The following is a 24765-nucleotide window of genomic DNA, read 5'->3' as shown; positions in this document are numbered from 1 at the left end:
GCTCTCCGCCGAGGACCTGGAGAGCCTGGCCGCAAAAGGTGGCTGCAGAGCCCTCGCCGCCTCCAAACCACGGCGGGGCAGCAGCGGGGGTCGTACATCTGTCGTGAAGGCACCTCGAGCGCTGCGGGGCTTCGGGCGACCTGCTGCAGAGGCTGCGACAACTCAGCACGTGGAAGAGCTCACGGCGACGGGCCGGGCCTGGCAGCGCGGCCCCGCCCCCTCCGCGCATGGCCCCGCCCCCTCCGCGCATGGCCCCGCCCCCTCACGCATGGCCCGTCCCGGATGGCCCCGCCCCCTCCGTGCTTGGCCCCGCCCCCCTGATGGCCCCGCCCTCTGATGGCCCCGCCCCCACACCGCAGCGGCCCGGGCTGCCCCTCCTGCCCCCGCCCTTCGTTTCGCCGTCTGTGACGCGCTTTGGGCCCTGTCGCGGCCCGTAGCGGCTTCTTCCGCGCTCGCGCCGCTCCGCGCAGCCGGGCGCCGCCATGGCGGAGCCCGGGGGCGGCCGCGCCATCACCGTGAGTGACGTGCAGCAGCTCGTGAGGAAGAAGGACGAGATCGAGGCGCAGATCAAGGCCTACTACGAGGTCCTGGAGGACGTGAGTGCGCCGCGCCCTGCGGGGCCCCACGGCGGGCGGGCGAGTTCGTGATGCGAGTGCGTGCGGGGGCCCGCGCGCGTCCGTGGGCGTTGAGGGGCGCGGGGGCGTGGGGGCGCACGAGCAGAGGGGCGCCCCTGAGCGCGGGGGTACGTGTGCAGGGCTCGGTGGAGACGCGGGGGTGTGAGAGTCCGTAAGTCTTCCCGCGTGGGTGGGGGCTCACGGGTGCCCCCACTGGCGTCCGTGGGGGCGCGTTTCTGCACGTGCACAGTGCCGGCCCTGCAGCTCTCTGGCCGCGCGTGTCCCCTCCCCACGCAGGCCGCGGCCCCTCTGCATGCAGCGGCCCCCGCGCTAGTGCTGCGGCGGGGGCCGCCTCGCCGTGTCGGGGGGCTGCGTGGGCCGGCGCTGAGGTGCCCCGGGCAGGGAGAGTTGGGGTATTCCTCACCTTCGGGGCCTCTGCTCCTCTGGGGGTCTTCTCGGAGCGGTCACCGTGCGGGAAATTATTGTCAGCCAGTTCCCCTAGCTGCCCTGGCGTTTTAAATAAGCTTTTATTCTCCAAGCGCTCAGTTAAACCTCTCTTCGGCGCCTCGGTCCGTTTCTCTCCTTGCACGCGCTTAGGAGCAGAGGGGTGGGTGGCAGCTCCGTGACCGCCTTTCTCCCCGCAGCAAAAGGGCGTTGGGATGAACGAGCCGCTCGTCGATGTGGAAGGGTTTCCTCGTGCGGATATTGATCTCTACCAAGTTCGTACTGCTCGGCACAACATTATCTGTGAGCGGATTCTCTCTTGGTAACGCTGCTCTGAGGACGGGGCTGGGTGAGGCAGGGCCTCCCTGGGGAGATCTTTCTCCTAGCTTATGGATGAGGGGAGAGGAGCTTCCCCCCAAGCAGAAATAAACAGAAGTGAAAATATAGCTGTGTGAGAGACATACGTGCTTCTATTATATTTGTCCTTCCAGATATCCTAAATTCCTGTTCATAACAATTGGTACAACTGTACAGCTGTTTAAGTAACTGAAACGTCGTTTTGAGCCGTTGGTTTACTGCAAGCATTTCATTCAGTTTGAAAAATGAAAAGCAGGGTTGGTCTGACTTTGTTTTTAACCTATTTTGTTTTGTCCTCGTAGCTGACAGGGATTGGCTTGGTCAGTAAAATGCTTTTGTCCATGCGCTGTTGCAGAGTCACTGAAATTTTTCTGCTACTACTGTGGAGCTATTTGGGATTCATAAAATATAGTGAAACATTTTTGTGGTGTTTATAAAATAAACTTTGGGTAAAAAATAGGTTGGCATTTATTTCTGCTCAAGCTTACATCATGCCCTGTATTTGGGATGGCTTTTGCTCTATGTATTTAACAGGAAATGATTTAATGGCAAAAAGACTTCAGTAGCTTAATGCTTTCTAGGAGACTTTGGGCCTCCTACCCCTTACTGTTTCCTGGCAGTTTTACTTAACTTTGTAGGGCGGTTTTCTCTGCACCTAACTTACATTGATAGCCAGTGCCCTGGCTCTGTGAGCAGGGTTGTCACCAGCACCCAGTAGATAAGCTGGCAGAAAGCTGCTGCTAGCCACAGCTGAGATCCAAGAGACACAGAGTACTGCATTCAGACTGAAAGCTCGCTTGTGGACGAGGACGTGTCTGCTAAGAAAGAACCCTTAGATGGAACTTGCTCCTGCTGTCTCTGTGCTGATGGTCTTCACCTACAGGTTTGCAGAACGACCACAAGGCCTTGATGAAGCAGGTGGAGGAAGCTCTTCACCAGCTGCATGCCCGGGAGAAGGAGAAGCATGCCAAGGATGAGGCGGAAGCCTTGGCAGAGGCATTGAACCAGAACCAGAGCCTGCCACAGGCTTTTGCCAGAGTTAATGCAGTAACTCCAGGGTCTCCTGCAAGTGTCTCGGTAAGCTGACAGGGAAGGCTTCTTCGGGATCCGGAAGGGAAATGTGGCAGATAGTGTACACTGTCTCCTTGCTGACAACTGGGAGTAAGTTGTGTGTTCTTGAGTTACTTCCCTGCTGCCTTAAGCGTTAGCTAAATGCTCGGTAACCTTCCCTGCTGGCACAGTTATTCTTGAAAGCTCGCACAGCAAACAGCCCTTGCAGGCCAGTGCCAGGGTCGCGTTGGGATGTCTTGTAGATAGATGAGTACTGTCTTCTCAGCTGTATTGTTGCACCACACAGATCATGTGCAAGACCTCACTGATCATTCTAGCCTCAATATTTCTCCTTCCGTAATCGGAGAAAGGAATGAGTACTTGCTGCTTTTCTTTCTAAGGACATGAAGAGAATATAATGTAGTTCAGCTGCCTAAATGGTGAGACAAATCTCTCCATCTGGCTAAGTGAAGGATGCTCTTGTGAACAGGCAGATATTACCTGTCTTTGGAGAATGCAGATACTCATCTGCCTTCTCTCGCTGTCCAGGGACTCCAGGTCGATGATGAGATTGTGGAGTTTGGCTCTGTCAACACACACAACTTCCAGAATCTGCAGAACATTGCCACAGTGGTGCAGCACAGCGAAGGGGTGAGCTAGTTTCTACTGTAACTGTATTCTCTTGACTGTCTTTGTTAGCTACAGGTTTTGCAGTGGAATTTAAATCTCTGGGATCATCTTTTCCATGTCAGAAACAATGTCAAATTCAGTCTGCTGTTCTAGCCTTGTCCCCCCACAGCACTGACATGATTTCTGCCTGGAGAGCTGGACAGAGAGAGCCAGGAGGTGCATGCTCTTTGCTGTGGATATCACCCCTTCTGTTCCTCCCCTTGGGGGACTCTGCAGCAGCAGGAGCTTTTTGCCATGCTACTCATGTGGCCTCATGGACTGGGCAAAAAGCTGCCACGGCCATTGAGCACCTTATGCTGGAAGTGAGAGATCTTGCTGAGGTGTCTCCCCACTGAATGCTCTTGCTCTCAGATCTAGCTACAGGGGTGTGAATGGGAACTGCCAAAGATTGCAGTTCCACTAGAGCCAAATGCTCTTCCTCTGGCGCTTCAATAAAAGAACGGAGAAGAGGGATGACTTGATAAGGAAAGTTGCCATCTTTTTTTCTTTTCTTTCTTTCTTTTTCTTTCCTTTCTCAGAACCCCCTGAGTGTGACTGTAATCCGCAGCGGCAAAAAAGTGCATGTGGGGCTGACACCAAAGCGCTGGGCTGGAAAGGGCCTTCTGGGGTAGGTTGCTGTTCCACTTCTCAGTATAGCTGTACTTTATAGTATAGCTGCCTTTTACGCAGCTCAGAGCAAGCTTCCTGCAGCAAGGCCGGCTCTGGGCTTGGCTCTCTGTGTTGCTGCCTGCACTAATGTATTTCAGTGGCAGGTGCTCACCGAGAGCTGGAGGGTGTCAGTTAGCACAGTGATACGAGTAGATCAGTTGTATCGAACGTGGGTGTGGAGGAAAGATCTCAGTGGCCGGCTTGATCGGTAGAGGAAACCGATGGAAGAGGGATGGGGAAGGTCTGATTCATGCCATGTTAGATCTTCTATGTTTGTTTTGGAGCTGACACATTAATGTTTCTTCCTATATTTTCTTTTTCAGCTGCAATATCGTTCCCTTGCAAAGATGACCATTACTTGGAAAACAGTAAAGTTGAAGCTTGTGCCTGCTTTCTGGACTCTGATCTGATTTGAAAACTCCCCTTACAGTCTTCAAGTTTTTGCTGAAACAAATGTTTCAGAGGCGGTGACCTCTAGGTGCCGGACTCGCAGAGTATGAAAAAGCTCTGATAGAGTGGGGCCTTGCCACACTTCAGAACTGCGCTGGTTCATAAGGAGCAGCCTGTAGAGTTGCAGGATATGGCTTCTCATCTCTTATATGCCATATCAATTTGGAATCAGGCTATAAGGAGATGCGAAATTCTTCAGTTAATGAAGTACTTGATGCAGATTCTGAAAAGGCAAGAAATACTCTGATTTGCCAATAACAAAGCATTTTTTCCTTCCCTCTAAAATTTCTCACTGAATATCTTACAAAATACTCTGTAAAGTCCTGGGGCACTTTGATGTTGTCTATAATAATAGATCACAGTCAGGAAACGTGCAAGTTCGATCTTCCCTGTGTTACTACAACTTTTGAAGTTGCTACATGTGAAAGAATTTCCAGAACTCTAATTATTTTAAGTTAATGGGATAAAGAATAGGGGCTATAAGACTACTTTTCTTTAGTTTTAGTGTTTCCTATAGTTGTGACTATGTAAAATTAGTCAGAATTTGATGTAAAAAAATATTTGCTGTAGTTGATTTTATGATGTATGAACTCTTCAAGGGAATTTGGGGGATGTTTGGTTTGTTTTAAGCTTGTTTCCAGCTGAACTTCAAAGTACTCTCCCAAAACAATAAACCCGAGTAATGCATCCGTCTCCGTTCTTGTAGAAGTTGTTATTTTGGGGCAGTAATTGTGGGCCAGGTTGTGTGAGTTAAAAGCAGGTCTGCCTAGACACAAGCACGACTGCTGACCTTCCAGTGCCAAAGCCCAGGAAAGATACAAGTTGTCCTTTGTAAGCAGGTTGTGGGCGTAAGTAACACATCAGACATAATGAGTAACTTTGCAGTAAATGTTAATAACCACAACTGAAACAGAACGAAAAAGTGGACTTAGAAACACACTTCTAAGTCATTCATTGATGTGTCTCTGTTAAATTGAGCAGCTTTATCTTTTTGATATTCTAAGTGTTTATATTTCAGCATTTGACAGAGCAGATTCTTGCTGAAACAGCAAAGCTTCAAAGCCAAGCTCATTGCTCAGTGATTCCTGCAGGCTTTGGGGTGCTACAGGGGAAGTATTACTGCAGCAGCTTATGGATAAGTTCCTTGGATAAGAACTGTGTCTATATTTAGCAATTCCTGTTTTGCTCCTTCAAGGAACTTTAAAGGGGCCAAAACACATCAAAATTTTGCTCAGTCTCTTTTATTGAAGAATAGTTGAGAATGGGAGGCATTCTGGCACGCTCTGTTGCATGCAAATGCTGTTTCTGCTTTTCTGGAGTTTTCTAAGGCCAAGCCTGTGGTGCTGAGCTTCATCAGACGCTATGACCCACTAGGGCTGCTGCATCTCTAAAATTCACTGTGAAATGCCATTAGAAAGCAATGCAATTTCCGTGTCTGCTGTTACCAGGTAAGTTGCAAAACCTCCTGCAGATGGGTAAGATCTGAACATCCTCCTTAGGCTTCTGCGGCCTGGAGCAGCAAAAGTGCTGCTCCCGATCTGCTGGGGCAGTGGGAATAGACGCGAAGGGTTGTGCTGGTGGCAAGCAAAGACTGACTTCCCCTATCCAGTATGATCAGGGAACAGGGACAGAATGTCGCTGGGTGGAAAAAAAAACCCACTGGTTTTGAACAAACTTTTATGTGCGCGTGCTGATACGCTGGATTGGGGGGGACTGAAAATTTGGTTGCGGTACAAAGCTGGTCATTGCTGCAGCTTCCAGAGTAGAGGGCCAAGAGCTGGAGCGAAGGAGCGGGAGCAGAGGCCGGCACGCGTCGCCACGGCAGTTTGGTCTGTGCTGGAGCTGGGAGCCAGCTCGGGCCGGCAGGAGCAAGTCGGGGGGAGCTGCTGCTGCTGCTTCGAGGGCAGGAGGGAAGAGGGGGCCGAGCGCCTGGGTCTGCTGGGTCCTGCGGGTGGCCGTGAGTTACCAGCTGCAGTTTAACTTTTCTCCCCGCTTTAATCAGATTTTTGGTCTCGAAGACGTAAAATCCCCTGACCTGCCCGGTTGTGCCCCTGATGCGGAGTTCAGGGCAGCCGTGGCGAGACCCGGCGCATCTGCAGGTCCAGGAGATAACGTGAAACCAGAACAGCCCCGGCAGGGTGCCAGGCTCAAGGGAAAAACAAGTTAGATGGAGAAACTGTTGTTATCTGAGCTTAACAGCGCAGCTGCAGCCAGGAGAGCTTAGAGCCCTGTACCCGCCGGGGAGGGGAGGCAGCCGGAGCGGTGGCTCCGCTGGCTTCGCTGGGCGCGCGGTGGGGCCGGGGGGGCCGGCGGCCGGGCGCTTTCCCGCGGAGCCCCCCCGTCCCGCTGCGCTTCCGGCGCCCGTTACCGGGGGAACCCGAGTCGGGCGCAAACAGCGGCGGGGAGCGGAGGCGGGAGACGCCGGGATCGGCCGCCGCCGGAGGGCTGGGCAGGGGGGAACGGCTTTTTCGCCAGCCCCCCCTCCCCCCCCCAGCGTGTTTTGGAAGGAAGCCGAAGGCGAGGATGGACGGCTCGAGCGAGACCGCCCCGGAGGAGCCGAGCCAGGGGAGAGCAGACGCCAGCGGCGCGGCGCGGGGGGCGTCCCGGGACGCGCAGACGCCTCGGGAGGCAGCGGTACCGCCAGGGCCCCGGGTCGCGACGGGAACGGAGACCCCCAAGACGGTTTCTCCGTGTGCCTGGCGTCTCCCGGGATGGGAGGAGCAGCCCGGCTGGCGCCGCGGCCGCGGGGCTGGATCGCTCCCCGCCGCGTGCGAGCCGGCTGACCGGCGCGGGAGAACCGCTGCGAGGGGGCAACTAGCGCCGAGGCGAAGCGCGGTTTCCAAGCTGTTCGCCTTCTTGCAACTGCTCGCGGTGCTGGAGCCCTCCTGGCTTCACCTCGACCCGGCCGAGGGTCCCGCGAGCAGGAGGGAGGCCGGCCGGCCTCGTCCCCGCGCTCGGGCGAAGCGTTCCCTTGCCTCGCTCGGCGGCGGCGGCTCGCAAACCGGGCTCAGAGCTCGCGGCAGTGACCGCGGCTAAAACAACCAAAGCAGCCGCGTGGCGGGAGGCAAGAGCTGATTGGGGTCCCGACGCCGAGACTCGGGCTAAGGGGGCAGCGCGCCGGCTGCTGCGCTGTGCCCCCGGCAGCCCTGCGCCCCGCGGCTGTTTCGGAGAGCTCTCAGCAAGCTGCCGAAGCGCGCCCGCAGCCCTCGCTCGCCGCCGGCCGCCGGGGCTGGCTCTTCCCGCGAGCCCTTCGCGTCCGCTCGCGGCGGTTCGAGCCTCCCCCCGGTTTAACCCGGGTTTGCCATCGATTCGTCCCTGCCGCCTCGCGCCCTGCTGCAACGGCCGGCGTCGGGTGCGCGCGAAGCAGAGTAGTCGGGGGGTGGAGAGCGAAAAGGGCCCGTTTTAGCCGAGAAAGGACGGAGAGGTTTGTTTTGCAGGGGAAATTCAGGGCGAAAAGCCCTGGGGAGGAGGAAAACAAGCGCCGAAACGCGTCTCCCCTTGGCAGGGCCTGGCGGCAGCGGTGGGGACGAGCGAGGAGGAGGCCGGTGCGCCGCGGGACGCCGGCCCGGGCAGCGCTGTGTGGACGGCCGCCCCGGGCCGGCTCTGGCAGGAGGCCGAGGCGGCGGGCGCGGGGCCGCTGGTGAGTGCCGGCGGGCAGGGGAGCTGCCGGCGGCGGCGGCGCCCGGCCCTCACCCCGGCGCCGTGCCCCGGCCTGTCCCGCAGCGCCTGCGCCGGGTGCTGGGCTACAACAGCGAGGTGGCCGTGCACAGCCTGGGCGCCGGCGCGGCCCCCGTGCTCCTCTACGCCGCCTCCCACGCCCTCGTCCTCCACGACGCCGCGGGGAACCGGCAGCGCCTGCTGCAGGTGCGGCTCCCGCGGCGGCCGGCTCGCGAGCGGGGCGGTCGGGCCTCGGGGCAGCGCCGGGCCCGGAGCGGCGGCGGCCGCGCGGGTCGTCTCCTCCTCCTCCTCACCATCCTCCTCCTCCAGGGTCACCGCAACGTCATTTCGTGCCTGTGCGTGAGCGAGGACAAGCGCTGGGTGGCCACCGCCGACCGGGGGCCCGACGCCCTCGTCATCGTCTGGGATTCCTTCTCCGGGTGAGCGGCCGACGGCACCCGCGGCACCCGCCCCGGCGCGGGAAGCGCCTTCCCGGAGCCGGCGGCACGCGGAGGCGGGAGCGAGGGGAAACGCGGGGAGCGCGGGGCAAAGGGGCCGAAAACCGGCCGCGGGCGCGATAGTCACCGGCCAGGCCGTTTCCCGCGTTTCTTGTTTTTCCCTGAGCCGCTCAGCGCGCCCGCGCGGGTGTTCTCCCGCAGGATCCCCGTGCACACCATCTTCGACAGCCACCCGGCCGACGGGGTCGCAGCCATCGCCATCTCGCGCGACGCAAAGTATCTGGCAACCATTAGCACTGGCACAGTCCAGGTACGGAAAATATTTCCTCTTCAGTAGCCTCGAGCGGTCGGTTCCCCGAAGCTTTTGGCTGGGGAGCGGGAGCGAGGCGGCGCCGGGCGGCACGGCCACGGCTGGGGCTCCGGGTTTCGCGAACCTGAGCGCTGCGGAGTTTAGAAAGCGCATCTTTAGCTGGGATAAAAGTTTCTGTCTCTGATGCGTTTTAATTAAAGCTGTTTCTAGCATCGTTAATGGAAATTAGGCCCCGCTGCCAGCCCCCGTCCTTGGCGCCTGCTGCCCCTCTGCCGCCGGAGGGGATGGGCTTTGCCTGAGCAACCTTGGCGCTCCCGGACAGCCACCAGCATCCCTCGGTTTTCCCCTTCTCTGCCAGAGAGTTTGTGTTTGGAAGTGGACCTACCCCACGGAGACGCCCGTGTGCAGCGTGGAGCTGCAGCCCGAGTTCGGCTGCCAGGTGAGTGAGTGGCTGCGGAGGAGCTGGCTGGCCCCAGCCTCCTCCTCCTCCTCCTCCTCCTCCTCCTCCTCCTCCTCCTCTTCCTCCGTGGCGCCCCTCACCGCAGCACTGGGCACCCGGCAGCCCCAGGACATGGCGCAGAGGTGGGCGCGTAGCTCTGGTGCGTCCCAGCCTGTCCTTCGGTGCAGGTGGTAAAGCACATCTGGGAGAAAAGCAGATGTTTTGCATGAAAGAAAAAACAGTAAACACTGCTCAGCTTGGTATTAACACAGTTCTCACCTCTTCCTTTCAGGATTATGTCGTTTTTAACCCCCAAAATCCCTACGAGTTTGTCAGCAACAGTAAAACCCAGGTGATATTTTACCTCTGGGTAAGTAGGAGCGCGGTGAGCGGGACGTTGCGCCCCCGGAGGGTCCTGCCTCTGCTCTTGCCCTCCCCGGTCCCGGGGCGACGGTCTCCATCTCTCCCCCCGCTCCCTCTGGAGCGGCCCCACGTGGTGGCACCTTGGGGAGGCCAGCGGGTGCAGGAGGGGGGTTTCGTGCCCTGCAGCGGGTCCTGCAGCCTTTCTGGCCTGGGAGCTCTGCTCTGGCAGGCACGACGTGGGGCCAGCGTCCTGGGAACGGGTGAGGGACGCGCCGGCGTCGCAAAGCACAGTTATAAAACGGTTGTTCTCGTGCGGACGTCCTGGTTTCCTCCCCAGAGCGACACCGGCTTGCGGTACGGCGCGCCGCCCTTGACCGACGGGGTGAGTAACTGCAGCGCCTGGCCGAGCGGAGGCCCGGAGGGGCTCTCCCCCCGCCGCCCCAGCGAGAGCATCTCCCGTTGCACCCCCCCCTGGGGCTCTTCCCCTCCCGGCGCTGATCCCGCCCCGGGACCGGGAGGGAATTTCCCGCCGTGACCAACGGGAAACAGTCGTGGTTGGCGCGGGAGCAGCCGCCCGCACCGACCCGCGCGGCCTCCCTGCTCTCTTCGCAGACCTTCAGCAAAGCGGTGGGGCACTTCAGCCAGTCCGTTTTTCATTTTAACAACTCGCAAGCCCTGACCGGCACCTCGGCCGGGAAGCTGGTGCTGTGGGACGTGGTCTGCCCTCGCCCCCCGCCCCGGGAACCGCCGGTGAAGCCGCACACCATGAAAGCCATCAAGCTGATGCCCATGCAGAAGGACGGCTTTACCGTGCTCACCGTGCTGGAGAGGTAACACCTCCGCAGCCTTCAGCAGCCTCCCGTACAGCCCTTAGGCACCCTGAGCACTGCGGCGTCAGAGCTGGTCTGTGAGACTCCGGCCCTGCTTTTTCCAGCAATTAATTTGGCCAAAACGCTCTTCCTTCGCTTAAAAAGCAGCTGAAAACTCAAGGCGATGTGACACCAGCTCTCCCAGGTCCTGGGGCAGCTCAGGCACCGGGCTGTCCGTGGGCACGGGTTTCACACGGCTGCATCCCGGCCTCGTGGCTTTGCCGGCAGCGGGAGCGCGGGGCACGGGCAGGGGCCCGCGGCAGGGTCCCGCAGGGCCGGCGGCTCCTGCGCCGCCCAGCCCTCACGGCCGTGTCGGCGCGGGGCTCGTCTCACCCGCTTGGGCAAAGGAAAGGGCAGTTGCTTCTGTCTCTGGTGGACGTTGGAGCGTTCTCCTCCAACGTGTTGATTAAAAGCTTTCCGGGGCGTTTTACGGGCCTTGTCTCACGTCCCGGCTCACAGGGACGTGCCGGCTGCTCTGCAGCGCTTTCCCGTAACGAAGCCTTTCGCCTTCCTTTCAGCTATTTCGTAGCCTGCGACGTCAAAGGCAACGTTAAATTCTACGACGGGCAGCTGCAGCTTCTGAACTGGTACAGCCACCTCCGAGTGGGCCCCATCCGCTCCATCTCCTTCTCCAAATCCCCTCCCAGCCCCTCTGCGGACTACGCCAGGTCCTGCACCATCGGCGGCCAGCCCTTCGTCGTCAGGTGGGCGCCCCATCTTCTCCTCCAGCTGCCCCGCGGCTTCAAAGCTGCGGAAACCTTCAGCTGAAGGTTGCCCCACGGGCTCCCTCCGGGGCAGGAGCAGATTTTAACTCTGTCCCTGGGTGAAACGTCCGGACACAGGGAAGGCAGCGTCGGGGCCGGGCCGGTGGGACGGAGAGGGAGCACGGCCCTCCGCGCCCTGCAGCTCTGCCCTTTGGGTTTTGGGGTGGGCCAAGCAGGCAGTGTCTGCTGGCAGCTCGTCTCTGCCTGCACGGCCCTCCGCGGCCCCAGCAGCCGTCACGACCCGGGGGGGGGGGCCGTAGCACGTCCAAAACCAGGGACCTGCCCCGGGCCTCGGCGCAGGCTGGAGGAGCACCGGTGCTGTCTCCACTAACGCAGAGCCGGCAGCTCCCGCCGGGTCCCTTAATCCCCCCCTCCCCCCAATAAATCCCTCCTGCGGATGGCTATTTCCAGTTAGATTTTATCACCGCCGGCAAGCTAATCTGGGGGCCGCGGCGCAGAGGTTGCCCCAGCCGCACCGGCCCCGGGTGCCGCCGCGTGGACGCGCCAGGTTGGGGTGCCCGGCTGGGCTCGCCGCCCCGCTGCGCGGCGAGACCCCCCTGCGTGGAGGCGCGCGGGGGTCTGCAGGCCGGCTGAGGCTGTGCTGCGCGCGGTCCGGCCCGCAGACCGGCTGGCAGTCGCTCCTGTCTAAGCCTCTTCTGGCAACGTCCGTCCTTAGCCGCACGCGTTTTCCAAAGAGCCGTGCGAGACGCGTTCCTCTCCAGCCTGGAACAGCGCCCCGGGAAACGGCCTTTTCCAGGCGGGTGTCCCGTGGGTCCCCGTCACCCGCTGTCGTCTCGAGCCTCTTTCTGGGTGACTGTCGTAGCTTCTGCCACTTGCATCCGCTCTGGGAAGTAAAAGGGGCAGCAAGGGGGAAGCCGAGAGGCTGCTCGTCTCGCCCGGCTCCCAGGATCAGCTCCGCGAGGGGCCGGCTGCGGCCCCGCTGCCTGCACGGGACCTGCGGCGTCCTCCCTCGGCCGGGCCGGAAACGCGGGAAGCGGCCGCTGGCAGGGGCGCGCGCCCGGGGCTGGGCTCGCAGGGCAGCTCTTTCGAACGCCCCCGTCGATGAACGTGCAAAGGCCTCCTCTGAAAGTCTCGCAGACCCCGCGAGCGTTTCAGGGCTTGCTGGTGCCGCTCAGACCGAGCTGAGGGAGCAGGGACCCAAGCCCCGGGTGAGGATCCGGCTCAGGAGGCACTTTGTGGGGCGGCTATGCAAAAGGGGCAGCGATTTCCCCATCAGCACTGCCCGCCGGAAGCCGTGCACGTCTGGCTGGGCAGCTCTTGTATTTAGGTCTCTGTGTGGTCCTCTCCTGACCCTTTTACTGGTCCCAGACTGAGTCCTCAGGCTGGCTGGCAGCTATACATATTTGTTCCGCAATGTGCATAATTATTCAGATGTCCTCGTTACACATCGCCAGCTCTGCAGCGGGACCGTCTCAGCCGCGTTACGGTCGGCACGGCTGAGCGAGCGGACAGACAGCTGCTCTGTCTGCACGGCGGGTCGAAAGCTCTGCCCTGACCCCGTCCGTCGCAGCACAGGCAACATGTGGCCACTAACAATGGTGGCATGGAGACATGTGAAAGGACTATTCAGAGTATCCTCAATTGCTCATTTATCCGTCTCACACACCAGTGACTTGCAAACGGCAAAACCTACCCAGATGTTATTCGTCTTCTGACTCGCCTACCCAAGCAGAAAATGTAACCAGCTCCAGTGTCTTCACGTGGAGATTTACCAGGTCGTGAACACAAAGAGCCACCTGCCTTCCTGCTCGGGATGTGTCTGCATATTGTGTATCGCAAAATATAAGTGATTGTCCAGCTAAGCTGCCACCAAGAGAATAAATGTCGTGTAGCTTGGAGGGAGATGAGCCAGTCTGATTCACCAAATTCTGTTTCTTTCACACTAAACAGGAACTTTATCCTTTCAACTGCTGATGCAACAGTGTTCCATGTTGCAACAGACGGGACAAAATATGAAAAAGTCATGGAGGAGGCCAAGAGAGCTGTGAACGCCATCGCGTGTCACCCCAGCCAAGCGCTCCTTGCCGTAGGGAGTCACTGCGGGCTGCTGAAGGTGTGGGACTACGAGCAGACTAAGTACCTTGTTAGCAGGATATTCGTTGGAGCCAGCATCCAGTGCCTGTCCTACAGCCCTGAAGGTACTCTGGGCCCACGATCGCCCTGTATGCCGGGTGCTGGTCCTGGGATGCGCGGTTGTGTCGGGATTTGGTTCTGGTGTGCTTCTCAGGTTCTCTCCTGGCGGCTGGCTTCACTGATGGAAGCGTTTACATCCTCGATGCTATTTCTCTCTGGTCCAGCTGCAAGGAGTTCAAGTTCTCGCGAGGCCCTGTGACTCATATTGCCTTCTCGCACAACTCTGAGTACCTTGCAACCGCTGTAAGCTTGTTTTTTCCTCTTTGTGATTTGTGTGTGTTGCTCGTGGTGCAGCTTTCGGTGGGACTGGGAATTGCTGGCCATCCTGTGATATAACGCTGAGCAAGCAGCAGGGAGGACTGTCCCTTCCCAGGGGCTCTGCGGCTGCAGAATGCTTTTCCTGGCTCGAAGAGTCATTCGGTAAAAACGTGACCAGCCCCAGTGGCTCCACGGAGCTGTCGTTGGCAGAATCCCATTGCTAACTTTAGTGGCAAGCTTTAGCTCTTCAGCCATCTGTGGAAGCAGCTAGACCAGGGGTTTCTTTCTGGCTCGTGGTCCATGGGGAGCTGCTCCCTCTGCGGCACCGCTGCCCTTTGGGGGTCTCTCTGCCTGACGCAATGTTTTCCCCTGGCTATGGCTGCAGTCCTCCTGGTGGGACTTGCTTAGCTGCAAGCACCGACCAAAGCCGGCTGGGGACATGCAAAGCCAGCCAGGGGACACACTGGAATGGCAGCTTGTTGACCTCTGTGCCGTCGTTCCAGGACGAGAAACTCTCGGTGACGGTTTACAGACGAGTTCTGCGAAATGGGCAGAGATGCTGGGAACACCTGGCGGGGCTGCACTCCCACTACAAGCCCATCCGGAGCATCCTCTTTGGGGTGCAGCTAGACAGCGACGAGCCCAGGCTCTTAAGCCTTGGGGAGGACAGGCAGCTGGTGAGTTGATGGGCAAGTCTGTAGGGCAGTGGAGTTTGGTTAAAGCAGGGGGCAGGGGGCTTCACAAGAACATCGAGGAAGACTCAATCTCTGGCTCTCCAGCTCCTTATGCCCTATCACAGGGACTGTTCCTCAGCTGGTCTGCCAGGGCTCAGGACTGAGTCTCTGTGCCTGTGGGCTACTTAGTCTGACCCCAGCAACAGATCCTGGATCCAGTTGATCCACAGGGGTCCCATTTGCTGGCCAAGCCCAGGGGAGTTGCTGCATTTCCTTGTCTTCCCTCCAGGTTGAATATGACCTAAACAGCAGCAGCAAGGACCACCTGGTGGTCTTGCACCGGGACCGGATAGAGCAGGCAGCGGTGCCGCTGTGCTTGGCCTGGTATCCGCAGCTCAGCACGGAGTCCTTCATCCTCACTGCCAACAGCTGCTACAAGATGAAGCTCTACAACACCACGACCAAAATGTGCAGGTAGAGGAGAGGTTCAGCCCTCGTGGTCCCAGATCCTCTCACCTTCTGCCTGGGAGCCCCATCCTCGATTTGGATTTTCCTCCTCCTAATGACTTCCCTGCTCCCATGCGTGAGCATGTGTTTGCCACCAGCGATGCTGATGGTGCCCCCAGGGTGCTCCCTACTTGTCTCCATCATGTCGATCTAGGAAGGTTCTCACGGCTGCAGATGGTTCTCAGGCTGCCCAGCACACTGGACTAGAGACACGGCATTTGGACATAAGATAAAGTGATAGGAGCCCACAGGATCAGCAAAACCCAAGGACTGAGTCATCCTTGAGCACTAAATTCCTCTCTTAGCCCTGATGTGGGCCCTTCCAGACACGGGGCCTGGCCTGGCCTGTCAACCAGTGCTACAGCCTTTGCATCAACCGTAGCTCACCATAGCCATCTGTTCTTGTGCTCTACAGCAGTTCAGAGGGGAAAATGATGTTATTTGCCTTTTAGAAAGACCCTTTTGGGACCAACCTATGGCTCCCCTCTGGAGAAGATGCAAATCCTCCCAACAACAAACCCGACGGACCCCCAGAAACACTATCTGGCTTACATTACAAAGGACAAGGTATGGAGTCCCACCTGCTTGCATTGGATGCGCTTGCTGGATCGTCCCTGCACCAGCACTGCTTCGCATGGCAGCCTCCAGCTGCGCACGGGCTCCCACGTTCCCGATGTTAGGGGCAGTGTCTGCGGCGTGCTCGGGGGGAGCCGGGCAAAGGAGCCCCAGCCTGCGCCGCTTCCCTCTTCCCTCGCAGGTCGGCGTGCAGATTTTGCCCATCGACGGCAACCCCCACAAGTCCTTCGCTTTCATCTGCCACCCAGGCGGCGTGGCCGACCTCGCCAGCTCCTACGACGGACGCTACGTCTTCACGGCGGGGGGGCACGACTGCACCGTGCTGAAGTGGGAGGTTAACCTGCCGTGAGTGCCGCGGAGAGGAGGCGAGCAGGGCGCGCGCCGCGGCTCCCCGCTCAGCGCGGCCCGCGGAAAGGCTGTTCTCGGCTGGGAAATGCTGCCCAGGCGCTAAGCAACCGGATTTTCCGGTCCCCACAAGGCTGGTGTGATGGGGGACGGTTTGGGTTGTCAGAGGATGGGAAGAGCCGTGCTGGCTGCGGGATGAGCGTGCGAGGAGAGAGCTGATACAGAAATGTCCGTTCCCCAGACGGGCCAGGGCAGTACTTGCTAGGAAATCCCCGCTGCATTTGAAGGCTGGATTTAGGGCGAGCCACCTTAATCCTATAAAGCTTTGCTTACATGAGTAAACGGACGGCGGGAAAAGGGCCGGCTGGAGGACTGGAGGCTGCTTTCGCAAATGAGGCTTTGCAGGCTTTGGCCGGAGTGTCGGTGATAAACTCCTTTGCCAGGTTTCTTCTGCCTCTGGCTGCAAGCGCGGGATTTCCCTCTGCCAGCTTTCCCGGGCGGCAGCGCCAGAGGGGCCCGGCCCCGAGGGGACGGGTGCTCCCGGAGGCTCCCACGCCGGAGCGCGGCGGGGGCCGGGCGTTCGCACGGGCGGCTCTGCAAGTCGGGCCGAAGCTGCGCATCCTGACGCGAGCGCAGCGCAGCGCGGGCCCTCTCCTGCAAGAGCGGCTGCAACGCCTGCTAGATTCCTGCCCGATTTTAGCCCTCACTCGTGTTTTGCCCTTTGGAGCGCCCCGGCTCTGTGACTGTAAAGGCGTCGCGGCTCAGGCGCGCGCCGGCGCGGGGCAGAGCACTCGTCGCAGGTGGTGCGCGCGCGGAGGAGAGCCAAAAGGGTGCTGAGCCAGCTCACCTTCACGTGCCAGATCAAAGGAAACCGGGGTGGGGGAGCAACGGGCTTATTTATTTTCTCTTCCACTTTGTGTGGCTTAAGCAGTCGGGGGTCAGAATAAGCGACATTTTAAGGAAGGCAATAGACTATAAATGATCCTTCTTTATAATGGTTGGCCGGGGTCCAGGCGACATTGAATTCCTATGTAATTTGTTTTTGGAGTGAAGCTCTTGATGAGCTAATTATCATTTTATTGCTGCTTCTGGCATCTTGCGCATCTCCACTGTGTTTAATGCCCAAATAACTTAATTATGAAAAAAGGCGTGAAGCTTGCCCAAACCCCGTGGAAGCCGCACTCCAGAGGTGTGCATCAAAGCCGCAGCTGCGCTGCCAGACGCGCGGCGTGATGTGGCAACGCTGCGCTGTGATTGCAGCACCACGCTTCGTTCCCTTTTTCACACGCACAAGCCCAACTGGTTCTTTTGGCCCCAGCTGCCTACGAAATTGAAACGAAGAGCGGGGAGGCGGCGCGGAGGCTTTTTTAGGTCAATGCGCGCTGCACCTGCGGCAGACGCCCGCTATAGCAGACGATGCAGAGTAACGGGTTGCCCTGAGTTATTGGGGAGGAACGTGTTGGATCAAGGAAGCGGGAGCTTTGGTTTGTGCGGCTGGTTGCAAACACCAAACGCCAGCTCCCTGCACGGGCAAAACGCCGATCCAGCTAATTCTGGATCTCCCTCAACGTCTCTGTAAGGAAGCAGAGCAGCTAAATGCCAGGCAGCAAGCTCAAGTCCATGGAAAAGCTCCTGGCTCCCGGCCCGGCACTCAGTTCCGCTAGACAAGGGCACCGCTCAGGAGCGATTCCCACGCTGTGCCGCCGTATGGAAAACCTGCGTGGGGAACGTGCGGTGGACGGGCAGGCCGACAGCAGGGGCGCGCGCAGCCCGGGGCAGCCCTTCGCCTCCCCGCGCTCTGCCGCCTGGGGACTTCATTTATTTATTGAAAGCGCCTCCGGACGACGACTAGAAAGGGAAACACGAAATCTCTCCTCGCGTGACCCTTTCCCGCACCTTCCTTCCTCCGCGGGCTGCAGGGCCTTGGAGGCCGCCGTTCCCCTGGGCGGCGAGGACTTGGTGCCCTTCTACAGCCTGCTCGACGGCGGCAGAGACGGCGAGTTCTTCAGGGTAACTACGTTCCGCCGCGAACGCTCGGCGGCAACAGCTGCTTAGAGTTTAAGATTCATTTACACAGGCTCGACATTTATTTTTTTTGTCCAGATCGCCTTTAACAACGTGCTCATTGATATGCCCGTTAATAAATCTTGAAAGGAGCTTTATCTGCTGCGCCGGTTGGCGGCCGCACTTTACAGTGTTCCTTTTGAATCCCTCCCAGGAACTGGAAGACTATTTTTACTACGCGCAGCTGCGCAGCCACGGTATGGACACAATGGAGACCAGACAGGTGTCAACACACATTCCCTTGGAGGAAATTCCTTTTGTAATGAGAGCAATGGGATTTTATCCGTCAGAGGAAAAGGTCAGTCGGTTGTTTTTAATGTTGTTGTTATTAAAAGTAAAAAAGAGCGAGAACGATTGCATTTACCAAGCGTCCCACGGGCCAGATTCTGACCACTGTCATGCCAGATGGCTCCAGCATGCATTTGCTGGTTTTTAATGTATTTTACCTGGTCTGCATCAATAGAGGAGTGATCAGAATCTGGCAGCGTGTTTCTGAGGAAGCCACGATCCCTCACTGGAGAGCTGGATGGCTGCCGGGGCAGGCTGGGACGAACCCGGGGCTTGAGAGCTGGGACACGTTCGAGGAGAGATGACCTGAGATCTTCCAGGAGCCAAGTGCGCAGATCACACAACACCCAGGGGTGCCCCCTCTGAAGAGAGCTGGCTTTCTTCAGAAGATAAACTGAGAGAGCTGAGGAACGAATCCTCCTTTGGCCCCTAGGGGCAATGGTCACCAACTTTCCATGGTCGATGGACAAAAGTACCTAGTGTGGGCAGCGTTATCCTGCAGCGTCTCTGTGACTTCCAGTAATGTCTGAGCATCTTTACAGGCACCATGTGCTTGGTGGGCCATGGGCTGAGTCCTCAGCCATAAGGAGTCCCTGCAGCTTTGGATGGAGACTCAGCCAAAGCTTCTTACGTGTGTTCGATAACACAAGACACCAAAGGGCATGGGAACATTTAGCTCCGTGCAGTGACTCTTTTGGATGTAACAGTGCCTCTTTCTCTTGATCTGTCTTGGACTGATGAAAGAATGACTTGAGATGGAGCCGGCAGTTTCTATTCCCATGGAATTAAGGCTCTTTCATAACTGATAACTCTGCAGAGGCTCTCTCTGAGCTTGCCTTTCAGGTTGCAGCAGTGGAGCCTCCTATCAAACATTTCTCAAGAGCTTTTTAGCTTCAAATTTTACAGCAGTCAAAGACAACTGATTTAATAAGGGTGCTGCTTCTCCCCTTTTGTAGTTACATCCCCAAGGCAGTTTGCCCGTGCACATGCCTCCTTTGTAATATTGCAACCTGGCAGAAGGGTAATTAAAGCACACAGGGAAAAAAAAATCACTGAATCTGATGCAAGGCGATTTAGATAACAACCTCCCTGCACCAGCTCCAGGCCTTCAGCACAGGAGGGGTTCTCCCAGGGGAAGCGGTGCATCACTGCGTTCCCTTCATCTTTCTGCGGAGGAGGCAGCGCTCGTCTCTGCTGATTGCATGGGAGCCTCGCGGGCTGCTGAGATGCTCCTAGAGTCAGTGGCACCCCATCTGCCTGGCCGTCCTCTCTACCAGAAGAGGCAGCAGATGGGAGGCAGGACCTTCACTACAACCACCCCCTAGCAGACTTTCTTTGGAGCTCCTGCACCCAGTCAGTGTCAGTCTAAGCTGGGACCACTTTGCTTTCTGCCATGCTTGGTTGTGTCCCCTTCTACTTTGTTAGACCTTTTCCTTGGCTCATTACATTTCTGCCTCTTGGGGACACAGAGGATGTATTCCTCCGATATGTGCTTGCTGGGAAATGTCTCTGGAAGAATAACTTAACCCCCCCCAAAAAGCATCAAAATCGAAACAGCATTTTGTGGAAGGAAACAGAGGTGCTAAGTTGCTGTGAAGATAGGTGGTCTACAATCCGCTTCTCAAAGCAGGCAGGACAACACTGAAGTACAGAAAGTTCATCTCTCTCCAGAGTGTTTTAATAAAGGAAAATCACAAGGGAGAAAAAGCAGCTTGGGCTGACTAGCAAAGCTTTGGGGAATTGGTGTTTTTCTTTTGCAGTTCAGTGGGACTGATATAAAACCTAGTCCCAGATCAGCTAGAGCTGAGCAAAATTGACTGTTCTTGCTTGGTGTGACATTTGCTACAGGAAAAATCTAAGGCTAAGATTTCCATCTTCCCCGAGCTTCATTCAATGGAAAAACTTGTGACAGGCAGACAAAGGCCCGGGGCTGAATGCAAAGTCCTCCCCAGGGAGCGCTTGCGTCAGCTTCCCTTCCCGGGCAGCGGTATGCTTGGTACGCGTTGGCACAGGGACCTCTCCCGGCCTTTCCCTCCCCGGTGTCTCCGAGGGCACTGCTTCCCCGAGCACGAGGGCGACGAAATCCTGGAGCGGGACCTGCCTTCCAAGCAAACCTCTGCACGGCTGCCCCCGGGCTGACTCACAGCCCTGGCCTTGAGGAAAGCCACGAGGATCGAGCGCGCTCGGAGCTTGCCCGTTTGCCCCGCAGAAAAGCGATCCAGCAATAGGAATGGCAGAACGTGAGCCCCACGGAGCAAAGCTGAGCTCTGGTTTTTTGCAGCGACAGAGCTGCACCAGATGCGTGTCGAGGAGGGCTGCAGGGTGAGAGGGAGATCGCCTAGGCCAGCCCCGGTGTGTATTTACTGCGCGCAGCCTGGTTAAGTTGGGACTTCCGTGCGCGCAGTTGGGTAGCGGGGTGCTATATTTACTGTTCGTGGTTTGCCTGCCCACTGTCCCCGGAGCGGAGGCACAGCTGCGGCAAAGGTATGGAAACAGCTGCGAGTCGCTGAGCGCCTTTGCCGCTCAGGCCCCAGGGGACGGTTTCTTCTCCACCTCGTAGCAGTAACACATAACATACCGGGCAAAATGCTTATCTGAGAGAGATGCCAGAATACTGCAGGAATTACGCTGCTGGCGTGAATGTAATTTTGAGCATAAACTCAATTATGCGCACCTAAATCTTAGAGTGGCTCCGTGAAGAACTATTTCCCAAGCAAATATAGGAAATTCAAAATAAGCATCTGCTGCCCTTGTCTTTACCTGATACTGTCGTAACAACAGGCGCGTAACCATTAGCTCTGTGCACTCTCAGCTGCTGAGTGCCTGCTCATTGCTGGGATAGAGCAATGACATCTGTGTGCCAATACGTGCAGTCACGGTGCCTCGGCTTGCTTGAGATCAGAAACTGGCTCAATGCTCTTCAACGGGAAAACTTGTAACAACCTTTCTTGCCTTGATCTTTAGATTGAAGAAATGATAAATGAAGTAAAATTCAGCGAGTATGTGGATACTGGAAAACAAGTGACAAAAATCAATTTAGGGGATTTCATCAAACTTTATGTAAATCATCGACCTGCATTTGGCTTGTCAATGAAAAAAATACGGAGAGCGTTTCAGGTCCTTGGTTATGATAATGAGAATGGAGAAAAAGTTATTGACAGAGGAGACTTACTGTTGCTGCTTCAGTGCAGAGGTGAGTTATTTCTTTTCTAATATTAGCTGTATGCTTGCTAGTTCTGGCTTCAATTTCAGAATGTACTCACTGCAGAAAAAATTAATCTGGAACTATAGCTTGGTAACGAGGGCAGGCGCGTGGAGCCACCTATCTTGGAATTTTAAATTGAGTGATCACGTCTGTCATCTCAACTGCACTATCTCTGCTGGCCTTAAGTATCTTGTCCATCAAACGAAGAGCATGGATCTCAGCAATGCTACCCCCCTTCCAGCACACCCTTGTCTGAACTATCATCTTCTTTTCTAGTCACACAGTGTCCAGAAAGGTAACATAAAGCTGAAGGAGAGAGGGACAAGAAAGGAGGAATGAAAATGGTCAGAGTCCTGGACTGAACTATATGTGAAAGTCCGGAAAGATAGGGATGGTTTAGGTTAGCTTAATCAGAGGCAACATTGTAAAGGCATGTGTAAATACACTGATGACCAGTGTTGTAGAGAGGTAAATAAAGTACTTGTATTATCTTGCTCCTTTTGTAAGAACAAGGAGCATTTATTGCAGCTGAGCATTAAAACAGGAAAAGGGAAAAGCTGTTTCATTCAGTACATCAACTAGTGAAACTCCTTGCCATAGAGACGCTTTGAAACCAAGGATTCAGCCAATATGAGAGGGGTTAGTTATGTCTGTGGATGGTGTGAACAGCAATCAGATAGGATAGAAGTTTCATAATGGATCTATAGCTTTATGCTTCAGGGCATGAGCCAACCGTTAACTGGGAACAACTGCTACATCCAAGTTATTCCAGGATACTGTATTAAAGACTCTGCCACACCTTCCTCTTCCTCCTCTTGGTAGAAATGGCTACTGCCATGGACACTGGACTACCTGGACCGTGGTCTGTCCTGTGTTAGGAGCGCTTTGATGGGAATAGAAGCACAGCCTTTGCAGGTGCAACCTAGCCTAAAAAGCCATTTGCAACAGCGTCTTTCCCTTTGATAAATACATTTGCCCCAAATGCATGCAGTATACATGAACAATTTTTCCGTAGGACCAACATTTTCCTGGGTTGGGATCATGCATTTTGATTGCTGATGTGGTGGCATGCATCTCAGAAAAGCCAAATCTTCTTTCAGACCACCCTATTCTGTTTGTACGCTGTTCTTGTCAGAGCGGTCTGCTAGTTTTTGTGTTAATGATACCATAACCCAAGAGACTGGTGTTGCTTTACTGTACAGGAGAGCATATGACAGAGGAAGAACTGGCAATATGTCTGACTACCTTGCTGGGCATGAATCCAGAGGGAGGAATATCTGAATTAGGCACCTGCGATACCTCAGGTACACAGGATTATCATTCTACACAACACAGAAGTAGAAGTGCTTCAATTCCCAAACAGAGTAATTTAAATTGCAAACCTATTACCCTGTTTGGCCAGGAGCTGTCAAAAATATTCAGACAGGACTGCAAAAATAGTCGTAGAGCTACAGATTGTCCTTGATCCATGCAACAATTGCATGGATGTATCTAAAAATAAATGAACAACGAAATGTAACTGGGACCTGACAAGATTACATTGCTGTTTATCTGCTGGCTTGGAACTGAAATTAGAAACACACAGTGGAAGGTTTACACGCCAAAGTCCACAAGCAAAAAGAAATCCTAGAGTATGCAAATTATAGTGTTGATTTTATCCAGGCAGTAATGTCCATTATAATGGAATTGTTGGTAACTACCACGTTTCTATACAATTTATGTCCCAGTCTACACCAGTCTAGAATAGCAAATCATAGTATCGATTTCATCCAAGTAGCATTGTCCATTTTTATTGGGACTGCTTCTAAGTACCACGTTTTTATGCAGTTCGTATCCCAGTCCACACCAGCCTAGAACAGCATCTGGTAACGCACCTGTGTGCTTTGAAGGTGCATCTTCTGAGGGAACAGCCTAGCCCTGTCAACCAGCTTTGAAACCCCGGGATTCCTAAAGAGCCTAGAACCAAGTGAAAGCTCTGGAGTGTAAAAGTTCCATTTGTTCTTGTGTGGGTAATTACTGCAAGGTGAGACTGCCCGCCTCACAGGTTTGACAGTTTGTCCCCGATAAGGATGCATAAAGTATTAAGCTAAGCTAATCCTTTTTCATGATTACTTCATACATCTTTAAAACATTCCGTCCACTTAACCGCCGCTTATGAACCTTACTCCTATGGAAACCTGTTTTTTATGTTGCCATTGTGTGTTTTGTGTTGTTGTTACTGCTCTCTAGGTGCAGCAGCTTTACTGGAAGAAATTCCAGATGAAATCACAGCAGAGATATTCACTGCTGACATTCTTGGCTTACCTGTTCCTGAACCAGAAAAAAACAAGACAGAAAAAAGAGATGAATCTTTGATCCACGAAGGCTCAGAATCATAGCTACTACAAAGTGTTTTCACTTGGTCCTACTTCACAATCTCCTCAAGTATCTTTGTGTTTTTTGTGTTTATTAAAAAATAAAGGCAATATAATTTTAGACTGATCTAACACTTGTCCAGCCCATTTTAGCACAGGCCTCAAACCTGTTGGATCAAACACAGTCCTAGTATTTCACCATCTGCACTGTCACTGAGGAAAATTTGGATTTGGAGATTGCTAGTGTATTTCTGCTGTTTGGGCATAGCTTTCACCTCTAGTACCTTCTTACAGGGTAGTTAATAAACACTGGTTTAAATGAATATGATGCTGTCCTGAAATGATCTTCTGGGAGAACAGCATGAAGACTGCTGTAAATACACCAGACTTGTAGTGCAGTGAACCATTAGAGAACACCAGCCAGTACAGAAACACACAGGCAGTTTGTGCATTATCTTCTTTAATTGATCATCCCTGTTCTTGGCTGGAATCTTCCTAGAATTCAGTTTAGGCCGAGTTTATGCCAGATAAAGCAACTCTGATGCCATCTATTTTCATTATGCTAAGGCAGTATTTATTTGTAAAACCTGTCAGTAAAATAGCAATGTAAAAATACTTTATTGATTATATACATTGATAAATGCAATATACAGAATGCCTGGATAAATCAGAACAGATTTGTAATTATACAAATAAATCCACCAGCTCTCAATGAAGAAAGGAACACTGAGATGCAAATTACAACCAGGTTTCCATTTTGGTCTTTACAAGTTGTGTTTTTCTTTCTGAAAGTAGTAGTTCCAATTAGTAGTGTAATACCAATGGGACAGCATTTTACAGTGTTTGTATAAACAGCATAATGAAGCTGATATAAGTTGCTGTGGAAAGATCAGTGAAGAGCTGTTGAACATGTTTCCTTCTTTACATCATCCTCAGCATCAATTTGAATAATAATGTAGGCCCTTAAGAAGCGTTCCTTTCAGTGGCAATGTTTATTAAATAGAGATTGCTGTTACGTACCGCGGAAGTATCTGTGGTTGTTCAATTAGCACAAACAGCAAGATGTACAACCAGATACGAGCTAATAAAGAAGTCCACTAGCACAGGGACCAGAGTACACCGAGCACGTGCCCTCAGAGCAGGACTTCTCATGTAGCTCTCTGCCCATTTACTTGTATGTGCAAATACTCCCATGCATCTGTGCTGGATCAGATCCTCACGTACTTT

The 24765-nt window shown here is 55.1% G+C and overlaps 2 protein-coding genes across 3 annotated transcripts; both read left to right on the top strand.

Annotated features, from left to right (window-relative positions):
* The first annotated feature begins 385 nt into the window (after positions 1–385).
* Positions 386–4946, top strand: PSMD9 (proteasome 26S subunit, non-ATPase 9). 2 transcript variants are annotated; one of them, XM_062590275.1, is made up of 6 exons: positions 386–596; positions 1259–1361; positions 2299–2492; positions 3015–3116; positions 3674–3762; positions 4127–4946. In XM_062590275.1, exons 1-6 carry the CDS (start codon positions 483–485, stop codon positions 4152–4154), a joined length of 630 nt encoding a protein of 209 aa, XP_062446259.1. In that variant the 5' UTR covers positions 386–482; the 3' UTR covers positions 4155–4946. The 2 variants fall into 2 exon arrangements, with proteins under 2 accessions (XP_062446259.1, XP_062446260.1); XM_062590276.1 differs by lacking the exon at positions 386–596 and adding an exon at positions 632–652.
* A 711-nt stretch (positions 4947–5657) lies between these two features.
* On the top strand, positions 5658–23671 carry CFAP251 (cilia and flagella associated protein 251). Its single transcript, XM_062590354.1, has 22 exons — positions 5658–5701; positions 6650–6887; positions 7759–7893; positions 7977–8117; positions 8241–8350; positions 8570–8678; positions 9037–9117; positions 9410–9487; positions 9818–9862; positions 10093–10310; positions 10868–11053; positions 13025–13272; positions 13362–13510; positions 14029–14202; positions 14489–14673; positions 15159–15273; positions 15464–15627; positions 17547–17637; positions 17846–17989; positions 20944–21172; positions 22387–22488; positions 23414–23671. The coding sequence occupies exons 1-22, from the start codon at positions 5658–5660 to the stop codon at positions 23560–23562; spliced, it is 3135 nt and encodes a 1044-aa protein (XP_062446338.1). The 3' UTR covers positions 23563–23671.
* The last annotated feature ends 1094 nt before the right edge of the window (positions 23672–24765 follow it).

The sequence above is a fragment of the Rhea pennata genome, chromosome 17 (assembly GCF_028389875.1).
Source record: "Rhea pennata isolate bPtePen1 chromosome 17, bPtePen1.pri, whole genome shotgun sequence".
NCBI lineage: Eukaryota > Metazoa > Chordata > Aves > Rheiformes > Rheidae > Rhea > Rhea pennata.
The sequence above is the reverse complement of the archived record's forward strand: the minus strand, read 5'-3'. Positions and strand labels throughout refer to the sequence as shown.

Coding starts and splice junctions, on each gene's coding strand:
- PSMD9 (XM_062590275.1), top strand. CDS start 483: ATGGCGGAGCCCGGGGGCGGCCGCGCCATCACCGTGAGTGACGTGCAG. Junction 597..1,258: donor ACTACGAGGTCCTGGAGGAC/GTGAGTGCGCCG, acceptor TTCTCCCCGCAG/CAAAAGGGCGTTGGGATGAA. Junction 3,763..4,126: donor GCTGGAAAGGGCCTTCTGGG/GTAGGTTGCTGT, acceptor TTTCTTTTTCAG/CTGCAATATCGTTCCCTTGC.
- CFAP251 (XM_062590354.1), top strand. CDS start 5,658: ATGCCATTAGAAAGCAATGCAATTTCCGTGTCTGCTGTTACCAG. Junction 14,203..14,488: donor TTGGGGAGGACAGGCAGCTG/GTGAGTTGATGG, acceptor TCTTCCCTCCAG/GTTGAATATGACCTAAACAG. Junction 22,489..23,413: donor AGGCACCTGCGATACCTCAG/GTACACAGGATT, acceptor ACTGCTCTCTAG/GTGCAGCAGCTTTACTGGAA.